Below are 22,984 nucleotides of genomic sequence, written 5' to 3' on the forward strand. Positions count from 1 at the left end.
TGAGGCAGCAGAGTTAGAAATGCAGTCAGCTGAACTCAGCCGATATGACTGCCAGAGGACAGCCTTTTGTTATCTGAAAAGCCTGTATTAAACTGTTAATTTTATATATAAAATAAAAAATAAAAAAACGTTACAAGCGTTTGTCAATTCGGGCGTTTATTTTGAACAAAGTGATCGGAAGTACTTATTATTCTGTGTAACTTGACACTGGTCTTCCGCCTCCAGAGGGTGGAGCAGACGTCAGCCAGATGAATACAAGGGTTTCTTGAATATTATTTCGCTGCCCACTAACAAGACATCAGATTAACCTGACTGTATGAACTGTACGCTAATAAACCGACTGCTATCAGTGTCGATTCAGAATCTGCTTCCATTACGGTTCAATGACATGACAAGTGTTTAAGTGAGGCCCCAAAAACGTGAATGCAGTGTTTAAACCTGGCAACCATGCGATTGTCCAATGGTAGCTCAGAAACCTGTAGCCTACAAGGACAATATAAAGGATAAGAAAACAACAGTAATGTCCAAAAGTGCCATTTAATGAAAAAATCCATTTAGGAGAATAGCAGTGAATTGCACAAATATAAATTACAGTTTGTGTATGACAGTGTCATCTGCCAGTTATCGACTACCAGAAAGGTTTAAAAAATGAGTTCAATTTAAAAAATGAAATTTATATAAAAGAACTGAACAGTATAACAACAACACATACAGCATGTATCTTTAGGGAAAATGACGAGGAAGGAAAACGAGATATGTGATGTATAAAAGACATGTAATCTTGCTCCTGAATGACTCTAATTAAATATAATGTCATACTGTAAAGGTAAGACAAATAAAATAAAAGATAGGTCTACTACAATGACAAAATAAGTGTGCCTTACGCAGCTGTACAAACATTTTATACAACATTGTGGGCTACAGTTTTGCAGTTTGGATTTCCTAGGCAAAGAATGCTTCTGTGGCAAAAAAAATGTCTTTTTTTAATCTATTCTGATTATTTATGAAGTATTTTCTTTAACGATAACGTTTGATTGTTGCATTCAGCAGACACACAAAAGAAAAATAATGTAACTCTTGTTGTACTAATGCCAGAATTTGTGCAGTTTTTTTTCCATGAAATAAACAGTAACCAAAGCAATGAATTTAAATCACAAACACCATTTATCAGTTATGTAAAGGCTAATATTTGGTATGGTAGGCATGACAGATAACAGGTAAAACAATACTGAGAGACCAAAACAGGAGTGTGGGATGGGATCACAGATAAAAAAAAAAAGAAGCTCTTGCACGTATTAAATAGGTCAATGACAGGTTACGGAAGGTTTATATAAGATCTCGCCTTTCAAATAAATCCCTTGTGGGCAAAACTACAGGGAATACACTATGTGACAGGTGTGATCATGTGATGTAGGTATCTTCAGAGCTGGAAAGATGAGGGGAAAGAAGATGAGTTTTCAGGGTGTGTCTTGTTCCCCCAGGGCCTGGTGGGCGAGCCTCAGGTTCTCCCTCAGCTGACCCAGGTCCCGCTCCGCCTTGGCCCTCGCCGCGCTCAGCTCGGCACACGCGTCCTTGTACGTCTTTGTGGCGCTCCTCTTGTCCTATAAGGTTACAGAGATTTGTGTTTTGTTTATTCGCTTCCTCTAGACCCCCAGACTGTTATTGTTATTGTTGTTATTATTATTATTATTATTCCGGCGGTGTGACTGTCTCACCCTTTGGGCCAACTGGAGCTCGTCCTTGAGAGACGTGATCTCCTGCTTCAGACACTGAACCTCCGACTCTTTCACTCGCAGGGTGATCTGAGAAATAAACTTAGAGTCAACTGGATGTCTTCAATGACACTTGTAGAATATAGATATATAGTTAGTTATAGTTATAGTTATAGAGGTATAGCAATCAAACAACCTCTTCACATTGAACACATGAGGAGCATTATGACGAGGTTGATATTGAGCAGTGTATTTGCCTTGGGTGACATCTAGTGGTCGAAAACAATACTTTTCAATGCAATATGGTTTTAATAGGATAAAAACTTGGTAAGAGCATCGTGAGTTTGATTTCTATAATCAGTTTCAACTTCAATAAATTCAATCATTCCATACAAATTCAGAAAACAGAATTTAAATTCAGTGGTCTGCTGGAACAAATCTCATCACTTTCAATCTGAGTCATTTACACAAACACAAGATCTCAAGTCTCAGGTCTTCTCTTCATGCCTCAAGTCAAGTCTTTTCTTGGGTCTGGCTCGAGTCCAAGTCATGTAACTCGAGTCCCACCTCTGTTAATTACAATCAACATTTGAGACATTTGACAAAACGTATTTAAAGCTACACTAGGCAGACAGACTCACCTCCATTTGGTAGACGTCCGTCCCGTGGCGGAGTGGGGCGGCGTCCTGCTTGGCCCGGGAGCACAGCCTGGTGATCTCTGCAGCCAGGTGAGCGCTCAGCTCCTAAGACAGGTCAGCAACAACACTTAGGATTCTCACTTACTGTACAGTCACTCAGTCAATTTGCAAAGATAAATCAGGGGCATCTTGCAAGCTTCAGAAAGCCAAATGTAAGACTGTTTTTTAAGACCTTGTTAATGCTATCTGGAACTGGAGACCAATTTAACAGCCAAAATAAAGAAGCAAAAACAGATTTACTTCCACTTGCACATAGCTAATGAAACTATAAATCAGCAGTGTAAGAAAAAAAAGGCACCAGGAATTTAAATGTATAGGGACAAGATGCTCAACTGTGTTTATTAAAGCATAATGGGATGAAAGCAAAACATGTTTGGCATTTTGTATTAACTCTGTCCTGTATTAATAAGAGTGGAAATGCATAATGTGACCAACTGGAAGTCAGGTAATACAACATGAGAAGATAAAGTCTGACACTGCTGCTGGTCCCATTCAGCTCTTTTGATGAATCAGCACAATTTTTGCCATTTGCCTTATTTCGTTTGCCGTGCTTTCCAACTCTGCCTCAACTAGATATAACAAATGTAAACAATCTGTCTATATATCACTATTTAATTTTGCAGCTGCAGCAAAATTACACGTAATTAAAAATCGACAGTGCTGAAACTGATTGAGTGCTGAAATTAGTTGATTAAACGATTAGTTGAAAATGTATCAATTATAATTTTGATAATCGATTAATCGTTTGGTCATTTATCAAGTTACAATGTCAAACATTTGCTGGTTACAGCTTCACAAATGCTAAGATTTGCTGCTTTTCTCCTTTTCATATGATTATAAAATGAATACATTGGGGGTTTTTTGACTGATCTCTGTTTTTATTTCTCTCTTTTCGTCATGTAAAGCACTTTGAGTTGCCCTCTGTACGAATTGTGCTATATAAATAAACTTGACCTTGACCTTGAACTTGACTGCTGGTCAGACTGAGTATAACAACTTTAAGATCATGTTGGGCTCTGATAACTTGTGATGGGTATTTGTCATTATTTTGACATGTTATAGACTACATGATTAATCGGAAAAATAATTGATATATTTGTTGATAATGAAAATAATCGTTAGTTGCAGCCCTAAAAACAACCTGCATTACACTTTTACAGCACTCCTTTTACAGCATTTAAGACATTTTAATACTTTTAAGGCCTTATATTTGGACAATTTAAGACTTTTTCAGACTTTTTCAGGACCAGCAGATACCCTGGTAGAGGGACCAGAATATGGGCGGTAATTAAAACCATGAGAAAAATCCAGAATAGACCAATTAGCATCTCTGTGTTCATACCCTATGTTTGTGCAGGTATAAATTATGTACACAATAATATATAAGAACACACACTGGTCGGATGACAGAGTGTGTGTGTCCGGACTCTCACCTGGTTTCTGGTCCTCAGGTCTTGGTTCTCCTGCTGGCACTGACACAAGGCCTTCCTCTCTGCCTCCAGCGCCTGGGCCAGATGTCCGCTCTCCAGACACTTCAGAGAGTACTGCTGCGACAAGACCTCCAGCTCCCGCTCGCAGGAGGCCAGCTCCTCACTTTACACACACACACAGAGTATACACACACACACACACACGCACACTGTTCATAAGAATGTGTTGTCCTGCTGGAAGGGCCAAAAACACTCAGAGCCAGCAACACTGAAACGGAAAACAGTATATTTGGTGGACTGTTTTGTCCGTTACAAACTACAACATATGATGCTAAATGCCAAATTCTGTCTAAATTAACTGTAAACATAACAGCAGGTGGCGTAAAGTGTGTTTGGCCGCACACACTGGACGATGGAAGGAAAAAAAAAAAGCTGGGAAATCATTTTAAAATCATTTTTATCAGTAGTTGTACCCGTGTTGCCGCCGTATCTCTTCAAGCTCTGTGTTTCCTGTGCTGTCCTCTGATCTGCGTCTCCTCTGCACCTCCCTCTCCAGCTCCAGGCGATGCGCGTTCTTGATGGCTTCAATCGCTGAGACAAGAGGAGTTGACACAATGTGAGATACTTCATATTCTCCAGCGGCTTGTGCCTTCGCCTGATATATAGGCCTACTGTGAAGCAGGGTTTGACAGACGTGTTTTTGAAGGCTGATAGCGACGCAAGTGCCGATATTTTTTAACTGAAGCTTCCGAAAGCTTCATATTTTATTTATAATATTTTGTGTATATCTGACTGTTTTATGCATTACAAGGATTCAGTGTTTCCCCTAGAATCTTACAGCTGATATTTTGTGCTGATATTGAATGTCTGGCTGAGATTGGACAATTTTCATGCCAAAAAATTACAAAAATTCAGTGTTTCCCCCCCAAATTTTATCCATGTCAGGGTGGAAACGCCTGAAACAGCATTTAGAACATGGGACACAAAAACTCTCCACTGAAAACCATGATAGTAATAATAAAATAACACATTAATGCATATTTCTGATCAAATCTGATCAAAATGTCACATTAGAATCAATTCAGGTTCCCTTCCCTTAGACAACCAGTGTAATATTGATCAATTCTATAATAAATACCATGACACATCTGATTTTTAATAAAAAGCCAATATCAGCAAACCGACATCTCACTATAACCCTACTGTAAATACATTAAACTAATTTCATCTGTTTCTACTTCCCTCTCTGTATTTCTATTTCTTTTCTCTCTCTGCTCAAACCCCCCCCACACACACACACACACACACACACACACACACACAGCCTCCCTCACCGGTGGCAGTAGCGGCGGCCTCCTCCTCCAGCAGTCTGTCCCGGTCCAGCAGGAGGCGCTCCACTTGCTGCTGCTGTCGGCGCTGCACCTCCTCCAGCACCTTCTGATGAGACTCCTCCATGGCGGCGAACCCACGCTCACATGTGACCTGGAGGCACACGGGACGTTCACATGGATCACACGCTTAGAACCTTCAGTATATTCCAGTATGGACTACTGTTAACGACATCTATATCTATCATCTAAGTGCTGTTTTGAGAAGATTTGTGGTTATTTACATTTGATGTCATTAGTCAAAATGTTCAATCTAAATCGGGTGCTACCTAGGGTTAGACTGATGTATCCGTTGGGGATATATCTGCACGATATTGTCCTTTTATTAAAAATCAGATATCAGCCAATCAGTGTTGTCCACCTCTGATATGATGGATATTATGCAGTTTGTTTGATATTTATTATAGAACTGATCAATACTAGACTGGTTGTCTATGGGAAGACCTTAACCTGAACTGATTCTAATGTGACATTTTGATCAGAGTTCACACAAGTATGCAGAAATATGTTATCATTATTATTATCCTGGGTTTCAATGGAGAGTTTTAGTGTCCCATTGTCTAAATACTGCTTCAGAGGCTTTTCCACTCTGACAAGAATACAATTCTGAGGGAAACACTGAATACTTGTCATTTTTGGGATTTTTTTTAGCGTGAAAATGGTTACATTTTAAAGAAATGTTTAAATAAACTTCAGCTATCGGCAGCTTCAACCCAAAAATATCGGTATTGGCCTTCAAAACCCCATATCAGTCAAACCCCAGTACTACCTACCTTAAGCTTTTCCATCTCCTTCTCATGCTGCAGCTGAACACAACTCATCTCCCCATCGAGTTCTGCTTTCATCTGCTCCGCTAACACAAACAGCTGTTCCTCCAGCTCCTTCACTCTCCTTCTCAACAACACGACTTCCTCCGGCTCAAGGCTCGGACCGGCTTCCTCGGCTGTCTCTGTGTTTTCATCTGAGATCTTCTCCTGGATCCTCCTCTGACCCTCGACGCCTGAAACAGGGATTTCCATGGCGCTGCTGGGCGAGGAATCTCCTTCGACCATCTCGAATTCCTGCGCTTTCTCTTCGGCAGCCGTCTCCTGTTTTGTGCTCTCTTCCTCCATTTCATCTGCAATACTTACATCTGTGCTGTCCGCTACCTGCAGCTCATTATCTGTGTCCTGCAGGTAATTGTGCTCCGTCTGGCTAAGTGTGGGCATCTCAGCGTCCAATGAAGGAATCCGTTGTTCTTCTAGGTTTGACAATCTCACCCTTAACTCCTCATTTTCACTCATCAGCCCGGCACAGTTGCTGCAGATGAGAGAGGAGGTGAGTAATAATCTCTGTTTGGTTTCTTCAAGCTCCCTCTGGTACGCTGAATGAAGCCTGCTTATGTGACAGCAGTGCAATGCTTCAGCTGCTGCAGAGTGAATCAAACCTGACCAGGGATGCTCCAAAATGTGAAAGTCACAAAGCTTGTGAGCCATGAACTGGAGTTTGTCACTGGCAGAGGCGCCAACAGAGGAGGCGATGTGGTTTAGCAAAGAAATCTTCATCTGTGTGATCTCTGTAAAATGTCTCTTGATGCTTCTGTCACCATGCTGGCTACTCAAATCAAATATCCCGCTATTATCATCCTTCTCTTCGTTTTCCGATACTGTTACACTTGCGATATTCCCAATGATATCCAGGTCTTTCAAAGGCTCGCTCTCACATGTCCCCTCCAAACCTTCCCTCCCATCCTCTGCGCCTGAATCTGTCTCAGAGAGCAGATTGTGGGCTAAGAGCAGCATTTGCTTCTCCACTACCAAATGTTCTGTCACCTCGCTGAGAAGTACATCCACGTGTTTCTCCTCGCTCAGCTGGGAAGAGCTGACTTTCAGTTCATTCAGCAGCGCGCCCCAAAACTCTTCCTCCCACTTAAGCTGGCTGACCACCGCCGGCTTCTCTTCCCCCTGCTCACTTTCCTCTGACCTCTTCATCACTCCCAAATCCAACCTGTCAATCACCTCCAGTAATTTCCCTAAGGCTTTCAACCTCATTACCATCCCCTCTACCACTTGCTGGATCCTTTCCTCGCCTGAAACTGACACGTTTCTACCCGGCAACTTCTCTCCCTCTTTCAACCTTTCGTTCTCCAACTCTTGATTCAGCCTCTGGATGTCAGCCTCTGCGTCTGTCGCTCTCTGGCTGTAAAGTCTCTCAGCCTCGCTCAGCTCCCCGTTGCGGGCCTGGAGCTCCCTGCAGGTCACTTCTGATTGGCAGAGCTGCCTCTCCAGCTCCGTCAGCTTGGCTTCGGTGGCCTCAAAACACCGGAGAAAGTATCCCTCTGCTCTCTTATCGTAGTGCAGAGCTTCGGTTTTCTCCTCTCCTGCCTCCTCTGTTTCTGCTGCTGACCCCAGGTCGGGCAGAGCGGCCTCTCTCAGCTGTAGCTGCATCTCCGAGTCGCTCAGACGTTCCTCCAGAGAGGCGATCACCGATTGGGCCTCCAGGAGCTGCTGGTTCCTCACGCTCAGCTCCTTCTCCAGATCTTCTGCCCTCGTCTGGCTCAGCTGCTCCACCTCGGGCAGGTGATGGGGTTCGGTGTACCTGCCGCTTAGCTCTGCTTTCAGCCTTTCTATCTCCCGGTCTGCCTCTGTCAGCTGGTTCAGCATCTCCTGGTTGCGCTGGTTGAGGGCCTCGTTCTGGCTGGTGAGCAGCTCCACTTCTTGGGAAAGCCCCCTCATCATTGCCTGGTCTGGAACCATATGCTCCTCCACGCAGTTTAGGGAGTCACAGTAGTTCAGAGAGTCGTCATCTCCCTCCTCGGTTTTCTCCTTGATCGGCAAACTTTGATCTGCACTCCATTCGCTGCTATTTATTTGTGTTTCTGAGCTGAGAACCTGCTGATGGATTTCTCTATCCAGCTGATTCTGGTGGCCAGTTGTTTTACTGTCCATGTTTGGCCCTCTGGTTTCTCCTTCCTGGAGCAATGAGCATTGGCTGTCTAAAGCAGGCGACAGTAAAGGTGTGGTTATTGTCACCGGACAGTCAGGAAGCAAATCCACCAGTTCTCGCAGATTGCCCTCAGTATCATGCAGCCAGATGCTGGGTGTCTGACATTCAGCTGGGTGCTGAGGTGCTGATGAAGACAACGCATGGCCAAGCTGTTCTTGCATGCTCTGTCTTATTATGTTCTGCTGCTGCAGGAGCTCTCGGGTATCTCTGTACATGTCTCTCAGGCTCTGTGCGTGACTGTTCAATGGCTTTTCATTTGTCCCCAACGGGCCGAAATCCCCTTCAGAACTTAGCGGGGGGTCAAGCTTAGGAAAGGGAACAGAGAAAAGGGAAATGGGAGGATTAGCTACCATATGTTAAGGCACTGAGAGTGATCAAAATCATCAAAATCTATCACAGCACGATATTTCCGTAACAAAACCCAAGCCAAACAGTCTGTTTTGCTTTACCAATGGGCAGACGTGCTGTTGATGATATCCTGCTGTACTCAGCTCAGCTTCCAGCTCTAGTCTGCGATGGTCCGACTCTGCCAGCTGGGCTTTCAGATCCTCAACCTTCAACAACACAAATCCAACTAGTTACTATGAAGGCCTCTCACATCCTAAGCTTGTAGCTACAATAGTGATTTTGATAGGAACTTAGAAAGACATCCAGGTCTGTGTAACCATGCTTTCCTGTCCAGGAGGCGAACATGGGCATCAGCCTGCCTGACACTACAGAGACAGGAGATGTTACCCCATAGGATATAAGGTCTCAAGGTACAGTAGGGGCTGATATTGGCCTTTTATTATACACAGGATATTGGCCAGTCATCTCATGCACCTCCTATATGATGGAGATTCCTCCTTGACCACAGCTACATAAAAACAGCCCAACAGTATCCAAGAGTATCCCCTACTATTGAACAGGAGCTTCCAACCCACCTAAAAGAATTTCATTATCCTGGGTTTTGAGAGGTTTAGTGTCTCATGATGGTCTAAATGCTGTTTCAAAGGCTTTTCCACCCTGACAACAATACAATTCTGGGGGAAACAATGAATACTTGTATTTTTTGGCTGATAAAAATGGTCAAATATAAAGAACAAAATATCATCTATATTGTGTCTTCAAATATTTGTCTTCAAAATCCCATATCGGTCCATAGCTAACAGTCCTCACCCCCTTCCTGTAGCTGTCCAGCAGCCTCTCCATCTCCGCGGTGTCCTTGGCCTCAGTATGGAGCGGCACCGTCTTCTCCAGCCTGAAGACAGTCCTCTCCACCTGCTGCCAGCACTGCTCGATCTCCTCCTCCACCTTCTGCTGTGAGCGGGGACTCGACGCTCTGCCGCCGCCACCGCCGTCCACTCCGTTGCGATCTCCCATCACCTCCCAGGCCAGAGGGAAGCCTAGCATGCTCTCATACCTCTTCCTCCTCTCTTCCCGCCTCTTCTTCCTCTCCGGGTCGCCCAACTCAAATGAGCACGGACCCTTAGGCCTCTGAGCGTCCGGCTCCAGCGCGGGCTTGGTCAGCGGCCTGAACTCGGCCCAGTCGAAGGTCTTGTAGCGCCCCTCCCGCCGTCTTTCCATCACGCTCCTGTGTTTGGGGTGCTGGTCTGCCTCTGCGGGGACTTCGGCGGAGGAGGAGGAGGAGTCCTGGGTCACATCTGGCTTGGGGAGGGCTTCAGGCGGGCCGCAGGGAACATGGTGTCCTGGCAAACTGTATCGCAACGCAACAGCATGGCAAGAATAATGAGAATGGGAGAATATTATAATGCAGAGGTGTCATTTCACTAAACCCTAAGCTATGGCAAAGTCTCCGCTTTTCTTCATTTTTGTTTTGCTTTGTTTTTAACTCTGTAGCACTTTGAGATTCACTGTGAATGAAATGTGTAGTACAAATAAAATGCATTATTATTATTATCATGAATATCATTTGCCATCCAAAGTTCGAAAGCCAGTTATATCACATTTCTGGGTATAAGTGGAGCAATGACTGACTCAAGATATTATTATTATTATTTGGTCAATGTGATAAATTATGAGATGTAGGTCACCAAACTATCAGCTTAGAGGGAACATTAGTCTTTAATGTTCCCCTGGTGTAATTTTCTTTACATGTGGCTTCCAAATAGATTCCTGACAATTTTTACTTGATCTTTGCTCTCCTTTTTGCTCTCCTTTATAATAGGATCAAATTTGGACTCACTTAGGCTAAGATCTGGCAATACCCAATTGGCACCCATGTTATAATAGTGCAAAACAATATTGCCGTTTTATTAAGACACTGTCCTACAGGAATATATCAAAAGTGTAATCTGAATTTACCTGGCTACATCCGGAGCGTTAGATGGATGTACGTTTTTCATCAGGGCCTGGATCCAGTTCCTGCGTATCCCTGCAGTCATGGCCGACAACGTGAAGACACCCTTCTGGGTCTATGAGACGAGAACATTTAACTTCACTTCTTATAAATGTAGGGAATAGAAAGTAGACCATAGAATGATTATTTAACTCTCACATGGATCTGAAAGCCGTAGTTCCTCTGCACCTGGTACTCAGAGACACTGTAACACTTCGCCAGGTCGATTTCCCCTTCGAGATCTGAAGCCTGGGAGGAGAAAGCAGAAGACACTCATTTGAAAGTCTTGAATGAAGTACAAATAAACATGCTCTGTTAAAAACAAATGAGTGCATGCACAGTAGCATTGAAATACCTCCTCGGCTATAGAGTCCTTGTAGTATCTCAGTCTATCAGTCGACAGCACAAACCAATATTTCTTCCACTAGAGGGAAGCAAAAGACATGTGGAAAGTATGCAAGAGGTTGATAATAATAAGCAATTTATGACAATCATTTAAATGGCCAACAGTAAAACTCCAACCTTCATCAGTTTTCAGTTAGGATTGTTAAGATTGTTTACCTGATCCTCCTCGTCCAGTTTGACCATCCATCCTTTCTTGAAGTTAAGTAAATCTGGCTGAAAAAAGATACAGCATATAGACACATTTTTGTCATTAAAAACAGGCAAACTATGGTATGAAGGTTCAGTTTCCAGTTCTGAATGTGGACTAACAGACATGCAAATTCAATTCCGCTAGCAGTGAATAAACAACAATAATCATCCAGTATAGGATATACAGGGAAGGCTAATGAGAATTTATGAGGAATTAAGTGCAAGCATTATATGGAAGCTGTGCTATTGTTGAGAACACTATGTGAATGTAAAAACATCAGCTGAACACATGGATCAGTTGTAGTTGCAGCTGGTTGCAACTTCTCTCTGTTTCCCTCTATAGTCATATAATTAACTCCCTCTTTGGTCACTTAAGTGGTGAATAAACATTAGTTCCTGCATAGTGACATTAATACTGTTCAGGGTCTTCATTCTTATCACTGATGAGTAACATTAAGAAGTAACGAGATTCAACGGGAAAACATCATCGAGATTTAAGGGAAATACAGTTCCTGGTTAATCCAGTCCCAGCAGTTTCCTTGGAACAAAGACTGAAACTGAAGACTCACAGAACGGGGTCTCAGTTACATGCTGTATGGAACACATTTGATCCATGAATCAGCACAGCCCACACCGGCAGTGAGTGTGTCCTGTAGTGTGTAGAGTCCTGTAGCGTGACGTCAGTGTGACTGAAATGACCTCTCGCTGCCATTCGGAGCCGCCAAACGTGTGAAGTTGCCTTGTGCGGCTTTAAATACGTTTCCAGACACGAATACTTTGTATTTTTATTCCAGTATTTGTTGAGGGAGGATTACTGAATTGCCTAAATCTGTTTGGTCACTCACAGTCATGACGGACTCTGAAGTCCTGCGGTCCAGAGACTTGGCTCTTCGCTGAGGAGGGGGTGCGGTGAGCTGGGCAATGTCTCCGCACGACTGGAGTTTCTGGTAGAGACAACAAGTCAGAATCAAATGAGTGGAAAACCATGCGGCGCGTATTGAAATTATAACAACTCCTTTCATCAGCGACCTTTGGCTTTATGAGATCCAGGCTTTCATTGAGGGAAAAAACGTGATGTGTTTCCTCGATCAGGACCGCGGTAGTTTGTATGTGCGGCCCGCATTCCATCGAACAGAGTAACCGATAGTCAGGAGCCTTGGCAGAGATGTCAGCTGTAAGGATTAGGCCTGCTATACAGCACCGCAGGGAGCCGAAGAGGCTTTCTACAGTGCCTGGTAAACTCTTACTCACATCACCAGTGAATTGCACATGGATGACTGGATTTGGCGATGGAATGCATGAAAAGGCTTTAGAAGCTACATAATCCCTGATGCTCCATGGCTTTCTTGTCTTACATTTCAAAAAGATGCTACAAGTCCAAAATCTTTGTCTGAACCGGATTCCTGCATCCCTCTTATTATTAGGTTTCATCCTGGCTAATACATCTGCTTTAATAGCGCATATCAGAGGGTCTCTTTCAAGTCTAGATTACACACCGCTGAATGAAACAAGGGTAAGTTCGCTTTTTTTTATTTACTTGAGCTCCTCTGCTCTTCAAAAGATTCATTCTTCCCTCTTATATAACTCCCTTAATGGAAAAAAATGAACACTTTAATAGATACAGAACATTCTTTGTCTTTTTTTTCAGGCATTTACACTGAAAACTATCCAAGGACACAAAACATGGGGGAACACTGTGCTCTGCTCTGGCTGCAGTGTGAGCTGCCCTTTTTTTCTTCCCAAACAAACGCTGACCGCTCCAGACAGAGTCTGTCCCCTGCTTTGTGAAGACGCCTCTTCTCCCAAGGACAAGCTGGGAGAGGGGAAAAGGACGAGCCTATCTTGGGAATCTGAGCCCAGGGGCCTGAATGAACTCCGGACAGGCCTTTGACCTTCTCCTGCCTACCAAAACAAACGCACCCAAAGACACATAAATCACCATATGGGATAAAATGTGCCGCTGGAGTATTTAAAAGGAACATCCTTTGGAATGAGCCTGTGTATTTAATCAAAGATTAACAGCCAACCTTAAGCCCACAGTGATGACCATCTGTGTTGCTGTGTCCGAATGAATATAACCATACAATACGCTCTGGGACACACACACTTTTAGCGCTGTTTTCTACATACAAACCCATCGTGTTCCCACTTCAATGTTAGGTATTGAACTGTTTATGCCACATGTTCATGTTTTGTTGCTGCTGTCACACACAGACAGACACTTAACACTGTGACTAAACCTTAACACTGTTAAGGGTTAGTCACCTCCTTAATCACTAGGAGTTAGCCTGACAACACACAGTGACTATCATTCACAAACAGATGTGTACTTGGCGAGGAGAAGCAAATGGAGGCTCTACTCTGTGAGCTTCCCCAGAGTTTATAGAGCTCGCTTAATGTCCGCGCTTACGGCCGTCCTTTGATTCTACAATTTGGATCCCCGGGTCCCCAGAGAAATTATTAAACCCCAAGGACCGAGATCCTAGTAATGAGCTAGCAGGAGTCGAGAGAGTTGCTCCTAACATTGTACACCGTATCCTTGTTTAGGCTATGAGGAATCCCTGGAAAATGTCTGTCAGAGGAATGCCGTTTCCCAGATTACAGCACACAACAGGAGGCAGACTGAACACCTCCGGGGCATCAGAACCAGTTTTGTTAGAAAACAAAACACAGCTCCGAATGAATCACCGCTCCTCTCCCACCTGCTGACACACGCACCCACTCACACACATGCAGAAACACATGCCTCGACAGGGCCGACCAGGGGAGGATTGACTTATCCACACGTTTCATGCCAAACTCCCATCACCCGCCTTTCCGTTGCTGAGCACGGACTCTGAAGGCGTAACACACCCAGCTGTGAGAGGTGAGAGAGAGGAGAGGCGAAGGCTTGAATGAATCGATATCCTTCTCCCTCATGCTTACACACACAGACAGAGAGACACACACACACACACACACACACACACACACATACAGTCACAGTGTGGAATGTAAGCGCTCCATCCCTCCTTCGTCCAGAAGCCTTGCACAGCGTACAATCAGGCCAGAGTTTTATCGCTGAGGTGACGTCTCACTGCATAACACCTGGTCTCATGAGTCATGTTCAAACCAGTCAAGCCCAGTGCAACCAGCTGGATAGTGTGACTGGTCTTAATAATGACAGATGACCGAACCCATGTTTAGATCAATCCGCATTACTTAATATTATTAATATCATATGGTAGCAACATCTGGAAATCGGGTTTTCATCTTTTTCTGTTGACACGGCAACACTGTATTTGTGAATCAACTCGGGTTCGACTTTTATAAGATTTATATTGATAATTTTTGATTGAAGCTGCTGATAGCTGATGTTTTGTGCTGATATTGAATGTCTGGCTGATATCTGACCATTTTCATGCCAAAAAATTACAAGTATTGAGCGTTTCCCCCTGAATTTGATTCTTGTCAAAGGTAGAAAAGGCTCTGAAACAGTATTTAGAACATGAGACACTGAAAACTCTCCATTGAAACCCAGAATACTAATACTAATACTAATGAATACATATTCCTTCCTATAGACAGCCAATGTATTGATCAATTCTACAATAAACATGTGATGAAACTGCATCATATCCATCGTATTGGAGGTGGATGACACCGACTGGTTGATAGCTGATTTTTAATAAAAGGCAAATACTGTCCTGATATATCAGCAAACACATCGGCCGAACCCTAGTATCAACACTGAACATGTGAAATAAACCGTGTTTCCCACAGTTAGTGTCACAGGTCCATGGTGTGGTTACCTCTCGCTTGGTGGTGCGAGTCTCACTCCTGCCCTTCCTGGAAACAGCCGGATCCCCTTCCTGCTCTTTGTCGGTTGCCTTCGAATTTGCCGGCTCCAAACCCACCGGCCCCTCTGTCGGCCTGAGGTGGCTGGAAAACGGGGAACAACAAATTAGTGAATCATTCAACGGGAGGAAAAACACAGTGTGTGGCTTCCCGGACCCCCCTCACACACAGGTGGGCTCTGACATCATTTCCACCAGTGTGACATTGAGAATGACAGCTTAATAATGGAGTCCAAACAGCACCTGTACTGCAGAAAAGAGCCACGAGGAGACTCATGCAGCCCGTTTCTGAGTGTTTCTCTGAGTGTCATTACTGCTATTGTTGCTGCTGAGAGACAAAATAAGAAGTGACATCCTTCCCAGCGGTGACAGAGGTGTTTTGTGTTGAAGGACAGCAGGTATAACATGAGCTGAATACCCCAAAGTAACCTGATATTGTGAATACATGAATATAAAACAGTGAAAAGGGGGCATTAGTTATGGCTGGTTTAGGATCTCTTCTGCAATAGCAAGACCAGTGAATATCTGTTGAGACATGTGTGTGATGTGTGTAAGAAGATGACGCCAAGGGTGGAAGAAACACATTACATTTACTCTTGTTAGTGTAACTGAGAAGCTTTTTCTGTAATTGTACTTTTTTGAGTATTTGTGAAGTCAGTAATTTTACTTTTACTTCAGTATGTTTCGACTGCAGTATTATAATTTGTTGGATTTTATGTCCGTTACAATTTTGTAGGCTCTCCATAAGCATTGCAGCAGAAACTGGCGTAACTGTTAACTGTATAACTGTATATGTGCCAGCATATGGAGGTTAAATGCTCAAATTTAGTAGCTTAGTTAACATTTAGCTAAAACGCTATACGTGCAGATATTGGTTTGCATTTGTTTGGTTCTTGCTAGCTTGTTTGCTAGCCTTACTAGCTAGTTGGACAGGATAGCTAATAGCAAAATAGCTAATAGCAAAAGAACCACCAAAGTAGTAGCATTATTGAATACAAGTATGGGAATTTGTTTAGGTTTTCTTAATCACGGATCGAATAATGACATATTTTCGAAGCTCAACATAGTCTAAAAAAACATGAAATATCACATATATTGAGTTTTCTGGATGGGTTTTAGGATGGGAAAAATCATATGTAAAATTACCTGTTTTTTTAAGTTTCCCTCAGTACATTTTAAATAGGGAAACGTTATTTTTACTTAAGTACATTATTACACCAGTAATTGTATATGTACATATGTACAATTTCAGCAAAGTAACAATACTTCTACTTTAACTGTAGCAGGATACTTTAACTGTAATTTAACTGTGTTCTTTTATGTTTCTATTTATACTTGATTTGATTCTTTTAATGCAATGCATTTTGCTTGTTCTTTTATATATATATATTATCTTTTTAGATGATTTTTATCTGCCTTGTATTGATGTAAATTACTTTGAGCTGCATGTTGGAATGTTGTGCATGAAAGGTGCTATACAAATAAAGGTTATTATTAGGCTCTTACTCTTTCCTCTTCTGGAATACATTCTGTGCCCTGAATATAAACTTTAAGATGAAGTCTACTTTCTCTGACAGTCAGCAATAAGGTCCTGAGAAACAATGCCACGAATATCTAATTACACCAGCCTTTTGGAATTTCTGGCCTTATTTGAGGGAGGGGGGTTTAAAGTATTTTGTGTTTTTGTTTCCCAAAAAGGCAATGAGTGAGGAACTGAGATACTCTTGTCACATGACCGTTTTATATGCTGCTGGGGCTCAGAATGGGAGGGTTTCTTTAAGCTAAATTTAAAAACGCGGCAGGCAGATCTCTAATGGAGGGGTAGAGCACGAGCCTTTGATCTGGTGTTTAGCGGTGTGTGATGGCTGTTCGACTTTATGCTGAGGGGAAGGCAGGGAGGCATTAGATGTCCTTTGTGCTAATTGCTTACACATTGCCCCCTTTTCCTCTGCCAGGACAGTTTAAATGACTGCTTGCATTACTGACAGATTACATGCAAACATACATAAAATATAAACATTAGATTTTTGCTGAATACTGTGTGTAGGAGAGTTATTGCACTGTATTATCACAAAAAATGACTGGACTGTCCTGGATTCGTTTCTAACCTTGTGTCCTCCCTCTGGTTCTTGTTGTCGGTGGGTGTGTGCATGTTGTTTGGCCCGGACTCGGCCGGCTGGCTGTCGTTGCCAGGGTCGGTGCTGCCGCTGGCCACCGAGTCCAAGGAGCTGAGCGAGCCGCTGAAAGTGCCGGAGAGCCAGCTGCTGTCCGAGGCCAAGGACTCCCTGGAGACTGGGCACAGGTAGCGCGACATGTTGCCTGGATACAGAGAGCGACACAGAGAGACTTCAAACTGGAATTGAAGAAATACTGAAGGTACTGCAAGTGCAATCTCATACACTTGTTGCTGTGTGGATCGCATTTTGTAACATGTAATCACACAGGGTGATTGGTTGGCCATTTTGGAAAGGTATTGAAAACCCATTGTCTCTTTGTCATGTAACCCTGATGGAAGGTTTCTGCTTTTTCTCTACCACTAAAGATGTTTTTTTTTTTTTTTTACCAAAAGTAGCTGAATTTGTTCCTTCTTTTTAATCGCACAGGGCTATTTCAGTTTTCCCACTGTGGCCCTGATGTCATATTCCTTAACTTTTCCATGACTTTCCATAACTAAGTCGGAGGGCTACCATGACCTAAACATGCTCTTCCTTCCTGGGTTGTTAATGTTGTTTTTCTGAAGGAATTAACAGTCTGGTTTCCACTCCAGTTGGGCTGAAAACCATCTAATGCAACAAATGTGTGAAACAAGTTGTAAAATACATTCTGGCTTATTCCATTTGTTCCTGATATTCCTTGAATTCTTCAGATAATTTATCAAATTCCCTGACTTGCCCTGTCTGGAAAACACCTCTCGCAATTCCATGATACTCCAGGAATTCAATGACCAGTGGGAAACCTGTTTTGCGCGACAATCCTGACAGAGCATCGTTCATTAGAGAGACTCCCTGTTTGTTCTCATCGGCCCATGACTGTAATCTCCATCAGTCTAATGAAGCAGCCTATAGGCAGAGTCAGCAGGGGTTAATCCAGAGGCCTTTATTACAAGACCTTCCCAGACCCTGCAATGAGACTGACGCCAGAGTCAAACTGGTGTCCACTCCAGTCACACCAGCCAGCTCCAGTACGGAGGAATATCTGCTCTGCGCTAATCAGCAAGCCTCTTAGCGCTTGTTAAACAGTCTTTTATAGCTTATGTCTGAAGTTTGGCTTTTATGATGCCTGAAGGTTAGAGAGAGGCAAGTTTTCCACGACCGAGAAGGAAAGCCTCTCCTTTACTGTAGTAAATACTGTTGATGTGTCCTTGAGCAAAGCATTTCATCCCCAGTGGAGCTGCTCAGCAAAAAAAAACAGGGTTTTCCTGCACATCTCCCAGTGTGTGTGTGTTTATGTGTGTATTTATGTGTGTATTTACGCAGCTCTGCTTCCCGCTACAACAGCAACTCCCTCAGGCCGTTCCCATAAACACAAAATGTGTTCTTAGTCAACATGCCTGGTTAAATAAGGGTTAAAATGAAATGTATAAATACAATGTGATGTGATGTCTTAACTGTAAGTGTGTGAACATCTGCAGGACGTTAGGACAGTATGAGAGGACAGGAAATGGCTGCGAGCGGCTGACGGACATAAAAGCCCAATGTCTCTTTCTAGTGTGTGTGTGTGTGTGTGTGTGTGTGTGTGTGTTGCCTCTCTGCAGCACCTGCAGCAGTCTGGTCCGGGCCCAGGGGATCTGTGTGTGTGACAGTCCAGACAGGGGTGACATCCGCTCCCCTACCCGGCTGCTCTTCCTGCCACAGGCTGGAGCCGGGCTCTGCAGTGCTCTCCATGGTGGGGAAACATGGGTCCGTCGCCGCCATCTTTGCTGGACTGGGTTCCTGATGTTCAATAAAAACCAAAACCACTGAGACAATCCAGAAAGATATGAAACAAAAAGGGGGTTTTATAATGTGTGTTGAGGCACTGGATGGATGTTTTCTTTGGTACCTGGGAGGCAACAGGTTCTACTTTGCGTTTTTTCTTCTGGTTCTGCTTGTTGGCCCGTGGATACACCGTCAGCTGCTCGCTCCACCTGGTGAAGAAAAGCAGAGACAGCAGAGAAAACCCATTAGATTAGACTCCAGGTGGTCCTCAGTGAAATGACACAAAATGGTCATAATGTATCTGCGGGGGGGTTAATAGGGCTGTTGATCAATACCAATAACCTAATGATTACTTGACCAGGTGCTGAGATTTCTGGCTTTCAAAACCCACTTTCCGGCCTGTACGAAAACAACAAAAACTGGAACAAAAACTCCCTTTCCAAGACCTACAAAGGCTAAAAAGCCTTGTTCTCAAGCCAAAAAAGCAAATCCCGAAGCAGTTATATTCCAGTATTTATCATGGTAATATATCACCTCTTCACTAGACATTTTTGTTGAATCTCTGCTCTAATTAGCTGGCTTACTCCTCTCTACTGTGGAAATGTGACGTTATTGGTTGTGTGTCAAGCCACCGTAAATCATGCAAGGAGATAAGGTCCATCAATGTTGTTGTAATTCCTACAGTACTTAATGCCCCTTTAATTTATCTCAAGTAACAATTTAACTCACTAGACGTTAGTCCAATGAGAGAATGCATAACAATGACTGTTCTGATCATAAGTTTCACTCTCCTGTCTACAGTATATGCAGTTATATAATTCTGTATATACTGTATGTCAGATGGGGCTTGGGACCAAATCCAATCCATGCTGCTCTAATGTGGATCTTTTAGGGGGTCCTCAACATGGAAACATGTGCTGAGTTGTGTCTCAGAGGTGAGAAAGGCACTGTAACATCAAACCCCTCACACCGACCCGTTAATGATCTCTTTGTTCTCCCCACGGATGAAGATCTCCTGCTCCGGTGTGACGATGCAGAGCGCGTTCCTCTGGCCCGTCCTGGGCTCGGCGTCCACCACCTCCGTGCACAGATTCATGTTCACCGTCCCCTGAGGCAAAGTGCTGGGCTGGAGGACAGTTACAGAGTTGGGGGGGGGTATACTTTGAGAACCTAGTTATGAAAATTTCCTGAATTGTATTGCTACTATTCATTATCAGAACACAGATAAATGAGAGTCAGGCCGGAAACTAGCCTGTGGTGTGAAGTGTGAAATGAAAAGAGATGACAGAATGAGATTTGAGGAGATCAGAGAGAGAGAGAGAGGGGGGATGTGTGCATTAGAGGACAGACTTAAGCCCGAATCATCTGCTGCGGTTCTGCACACAACATCTGGCCTAAATATGCCTGCTACATCCCTACATACTGTAAATGTGGACACAGATACAGAGTAGACCTTACACTGCAACCTGGTGTGTGTTGATGTTGACTGGAGTGTGTGTGTGTGTGTGTGTGTGTGTTGGCCCAGTTTTATAGTTTTACAGTGTAAGAGCTATTTCTCACCAGCTCATCCAGGGCAAAGCTCAGGCTGCCGCGTTCATACAGGATAAAGAAGCGCCGCTGCCATTTCTGCCATTGAGAGACACATGATAAAGAATCAGTCATCAACAACATCACATCCAAACAGTTCCTTTTCAACTCAGTTTCACACTTGCGGTGTCTTCCATGTCGTACCCTTGACCTCTGCATCGGGTTGTCGAAATCCGTCCCCTCGGGAGCCAAGCAGAGCCAGCCGCCATAGACGGGTTTTGCCTATCGGTCGAGGGAGAAAGTGGAGACTGGCTGGTTAGTGTTGAGCTTAACTGTGTAATTTAGCCAAAATATGGCAAATGTGCAGTATCATCTTGTTCAGATACAAACTGCTAAGGATGGGACGATATATCGAAATTCAATATATCGCCTTACAAAAATGTGACATACCATGGGACACAAAAATGAATAGTGATATTAGCTTTATTCTGCTGTAGTAATCTCAAATGAGACGCTTGCCCATCACAATTTCACAAACTCTCCATCTAAATTATATTATTTGCACTTTGTAATGACATTTTTAAATCGTTGTTTACATTCTATCAAGCCAATTCTATCGCTAGAAAGATTTGTCAGAAATAAACATAATTCTGCAAAGTCAGACTTTGCTGTCACTGAATTGTTATGTATTACATCATATCGTGGTTGTATCGAATGGTGAACCCCATATCGCGTATCGAATCGCACCATGAGAAAAGCATATCGTCCCATCCGTGATCTGGTTTTTACTAAGTTAATGAAAGAGAATAAACAAGTATCTGTGCTCTCCTGAAGTCCCCAAATGGACTGGGATGTTTCGATGCTCTGCCAGTTGATTTCGCTTTATGCAGGAAAAGAAAGTGCAAAGATTCCTCTTTCTATTATTTAAGCAAACCAAGGGGAAAAGAGGAAATGCATCGACACCCTGGCAAGATAAATTTCATTGATTGTACACAGGTTATCAAAGTAATTGTAGATAGATGCACATTACACAATTAATGTTTTATAGGACGTGGAAAAGAAGACAATCAAGATGCAGCATGTTTACAAAGACTGCACAGTAGCAGATGTCTGTAAAGCACAGTAGACCATGCCAGGGTAATACCATGCGTATGAGCCAACTAGTGTGTAATGTTTACTGGTTGTGCAACACCGCTTAAATTACAGGGCGCAGTGCAACGAGGCAGGGGGACAGAGAGACTAGTAATAACATATTTTAACAATGTGCGGCATGTACTAAGCTGTCATGACAGTTTCCCTCCATCACCTTGACACGACTGTCTTCACACACACCCGGCTGTAAAAATATTCTTTTTGGAGGGGGGCATGAGATTGTTAACACAACACCAATTAGTCAGTTAAAAGGATGTCAATAACATAGGAGACAATACGAAACGTTAATTCCTATATTTGTATTTAACATCTGACTTTGAATGAAGGCTGAGTCTGAGCTAATTTATCTGTGAAAAGTGAATTACAAAAAAACAATTTAAAACAAAGGTAATGTTCAACTAATAGTCCGTTTGTCAGTGAGGATATAACATGTAGCAGGAGACACTGTACGTGACTTCCCACATTAACAGAAAAACAGCGCGTTTTCACCTCAGAAGCTGAGAACGAAAGCTGACTCAGAATGAAAGCTCATTATGAAACGGGACTCACTCTCAAGAAACGACTTAAAGTAAAGGCAAATAAATTTCTCTACTGTAGGCCTAGTCCTGTTGCAGTTTTTCACTAAAACAATTAAAACCAGCCGTAGTTACCTGTTCCATGTCATGGTCAGTCAACAGATGCAGCTCCCGAGACTTGAAGCAGTTTTGACATTTACTTTTATTAAAAATATTGGCTTGAAATTTACTACAGGGACTCGTAGCCTTTTCCCCTGACATGTTTCAGTCAGTGTGCTTCTCCTCGGTCATAAATCCAAACGCAAAACGCTCTGCCGTTCGCTTGGCATTGAACGGAGCGGCTTTTCCTCCTGAGCGAAGAGGAACATCTGTCAGATCAGTCTGCGTTGTGTTGACTATGTCAAGCTAAACAGAATAGCAAAATGGGACTTTCGTTTATAACCTTCAAAATAAAACGTCAACGCGTGCTCTTGAAGAAGAGCATGCGTTGCAATGAGTTGGGTGATAATTGTGCTTTTATTTTGAAAGGAAACAGCTGACCAACTGAAAACCGGTAGCCTGCATTTACCGCCCTCTACTGGCTAATAAAGGGAAAAATAAAAAATAAAAGCACGGCTTTAACGTGTTAAACAAACTTTCAAAATAAAGGTTTCAAAGTACAAATGCTACTACTAGACTACTACTACTGCTACTACCAATATTACTACTATTACCAGACTTCTACTGCTACTACTACTACTACTACTATAACTAGGCCTACTACTGCTTCTACTATTATTCTTACTAGTGACTTCTTACCTGCTGCTACTACTACTACAACTAATAATAATAATAGTAAAAGAAAAAAGGCGGCAGTACAAATGCTACTACTAGACTACTACTACTGCTACTA

The 22,984-nt window shown here is 43.1% G+C and overlaps 1 protein-coding gene across 1 annotated transcript; it reads right to left on the reverse strand.

Annotated features, from left to right (window-relative positions):
* Window positions 1-536: 536 nt before the first annotated feature.
* Window positions 537-22,386, reverse strand: LOC139651617 (protein outspread-like). Its single transcript, XM_071528615.1, has 22 exons — window positions 22,228-22,386; window positions 20,630-20,707; window positions 20,459-20,524; window positions 19,873-20,024; window positions 19,023-19,107; window positions 18,739-18,913; window positions 17,090-17,300; window positions 14,937-15,066; window positions 11,991-12,089; window positions 11,113-11,169; window positions 10,907-10,975; window positions 10,711-10,800; window positions 10,518-10,627; window positions 9,372-9,909; window positions 8,663-8,767; window positions 6,002-8,518; window positions 5,175-5,322; window positions 4,314-4,431; window positions 3,844-4,003; window positions 2,354-2,455; window positions 1,716-1,802; window positions 537-1,601 (listed from the first exon to the last, which is right to left on the reverse strand). The coding sequence occupies exons 1-22, from the start codon at window positions 22,351-22,353 to the stop codon at window positions 1,458-1,460; spliced, it is 5,367 nt and encodes a 1,788-aa protein (XP_071384716.1). The 5' UTR covers window positions 22,354-22,386; the 3' UTR covers window positions 537-1,457.
* Between the last annotated feature and the right edge of the window lie 598 nt (window positions 22,387-22,984).

The sequence above is a fragment of the Centroberyx affinis genome, unplaced genomic scaffold, assembly GCF_046629955.1.
Source record: "Centroberyx affinis isolate AG114_WGS23_722 - 3 ecotype Tasmania unplaced genomic scaffold, CSIRO-AGI_Caff_v1 ptg001691l_1, whole genome shotgun sequence".
NCBI lineage: Eukaryota > Metazoa > Chordata > Actinopteri > Beryciformes > Berycidae > Centroberyx > Centroberyx affinis.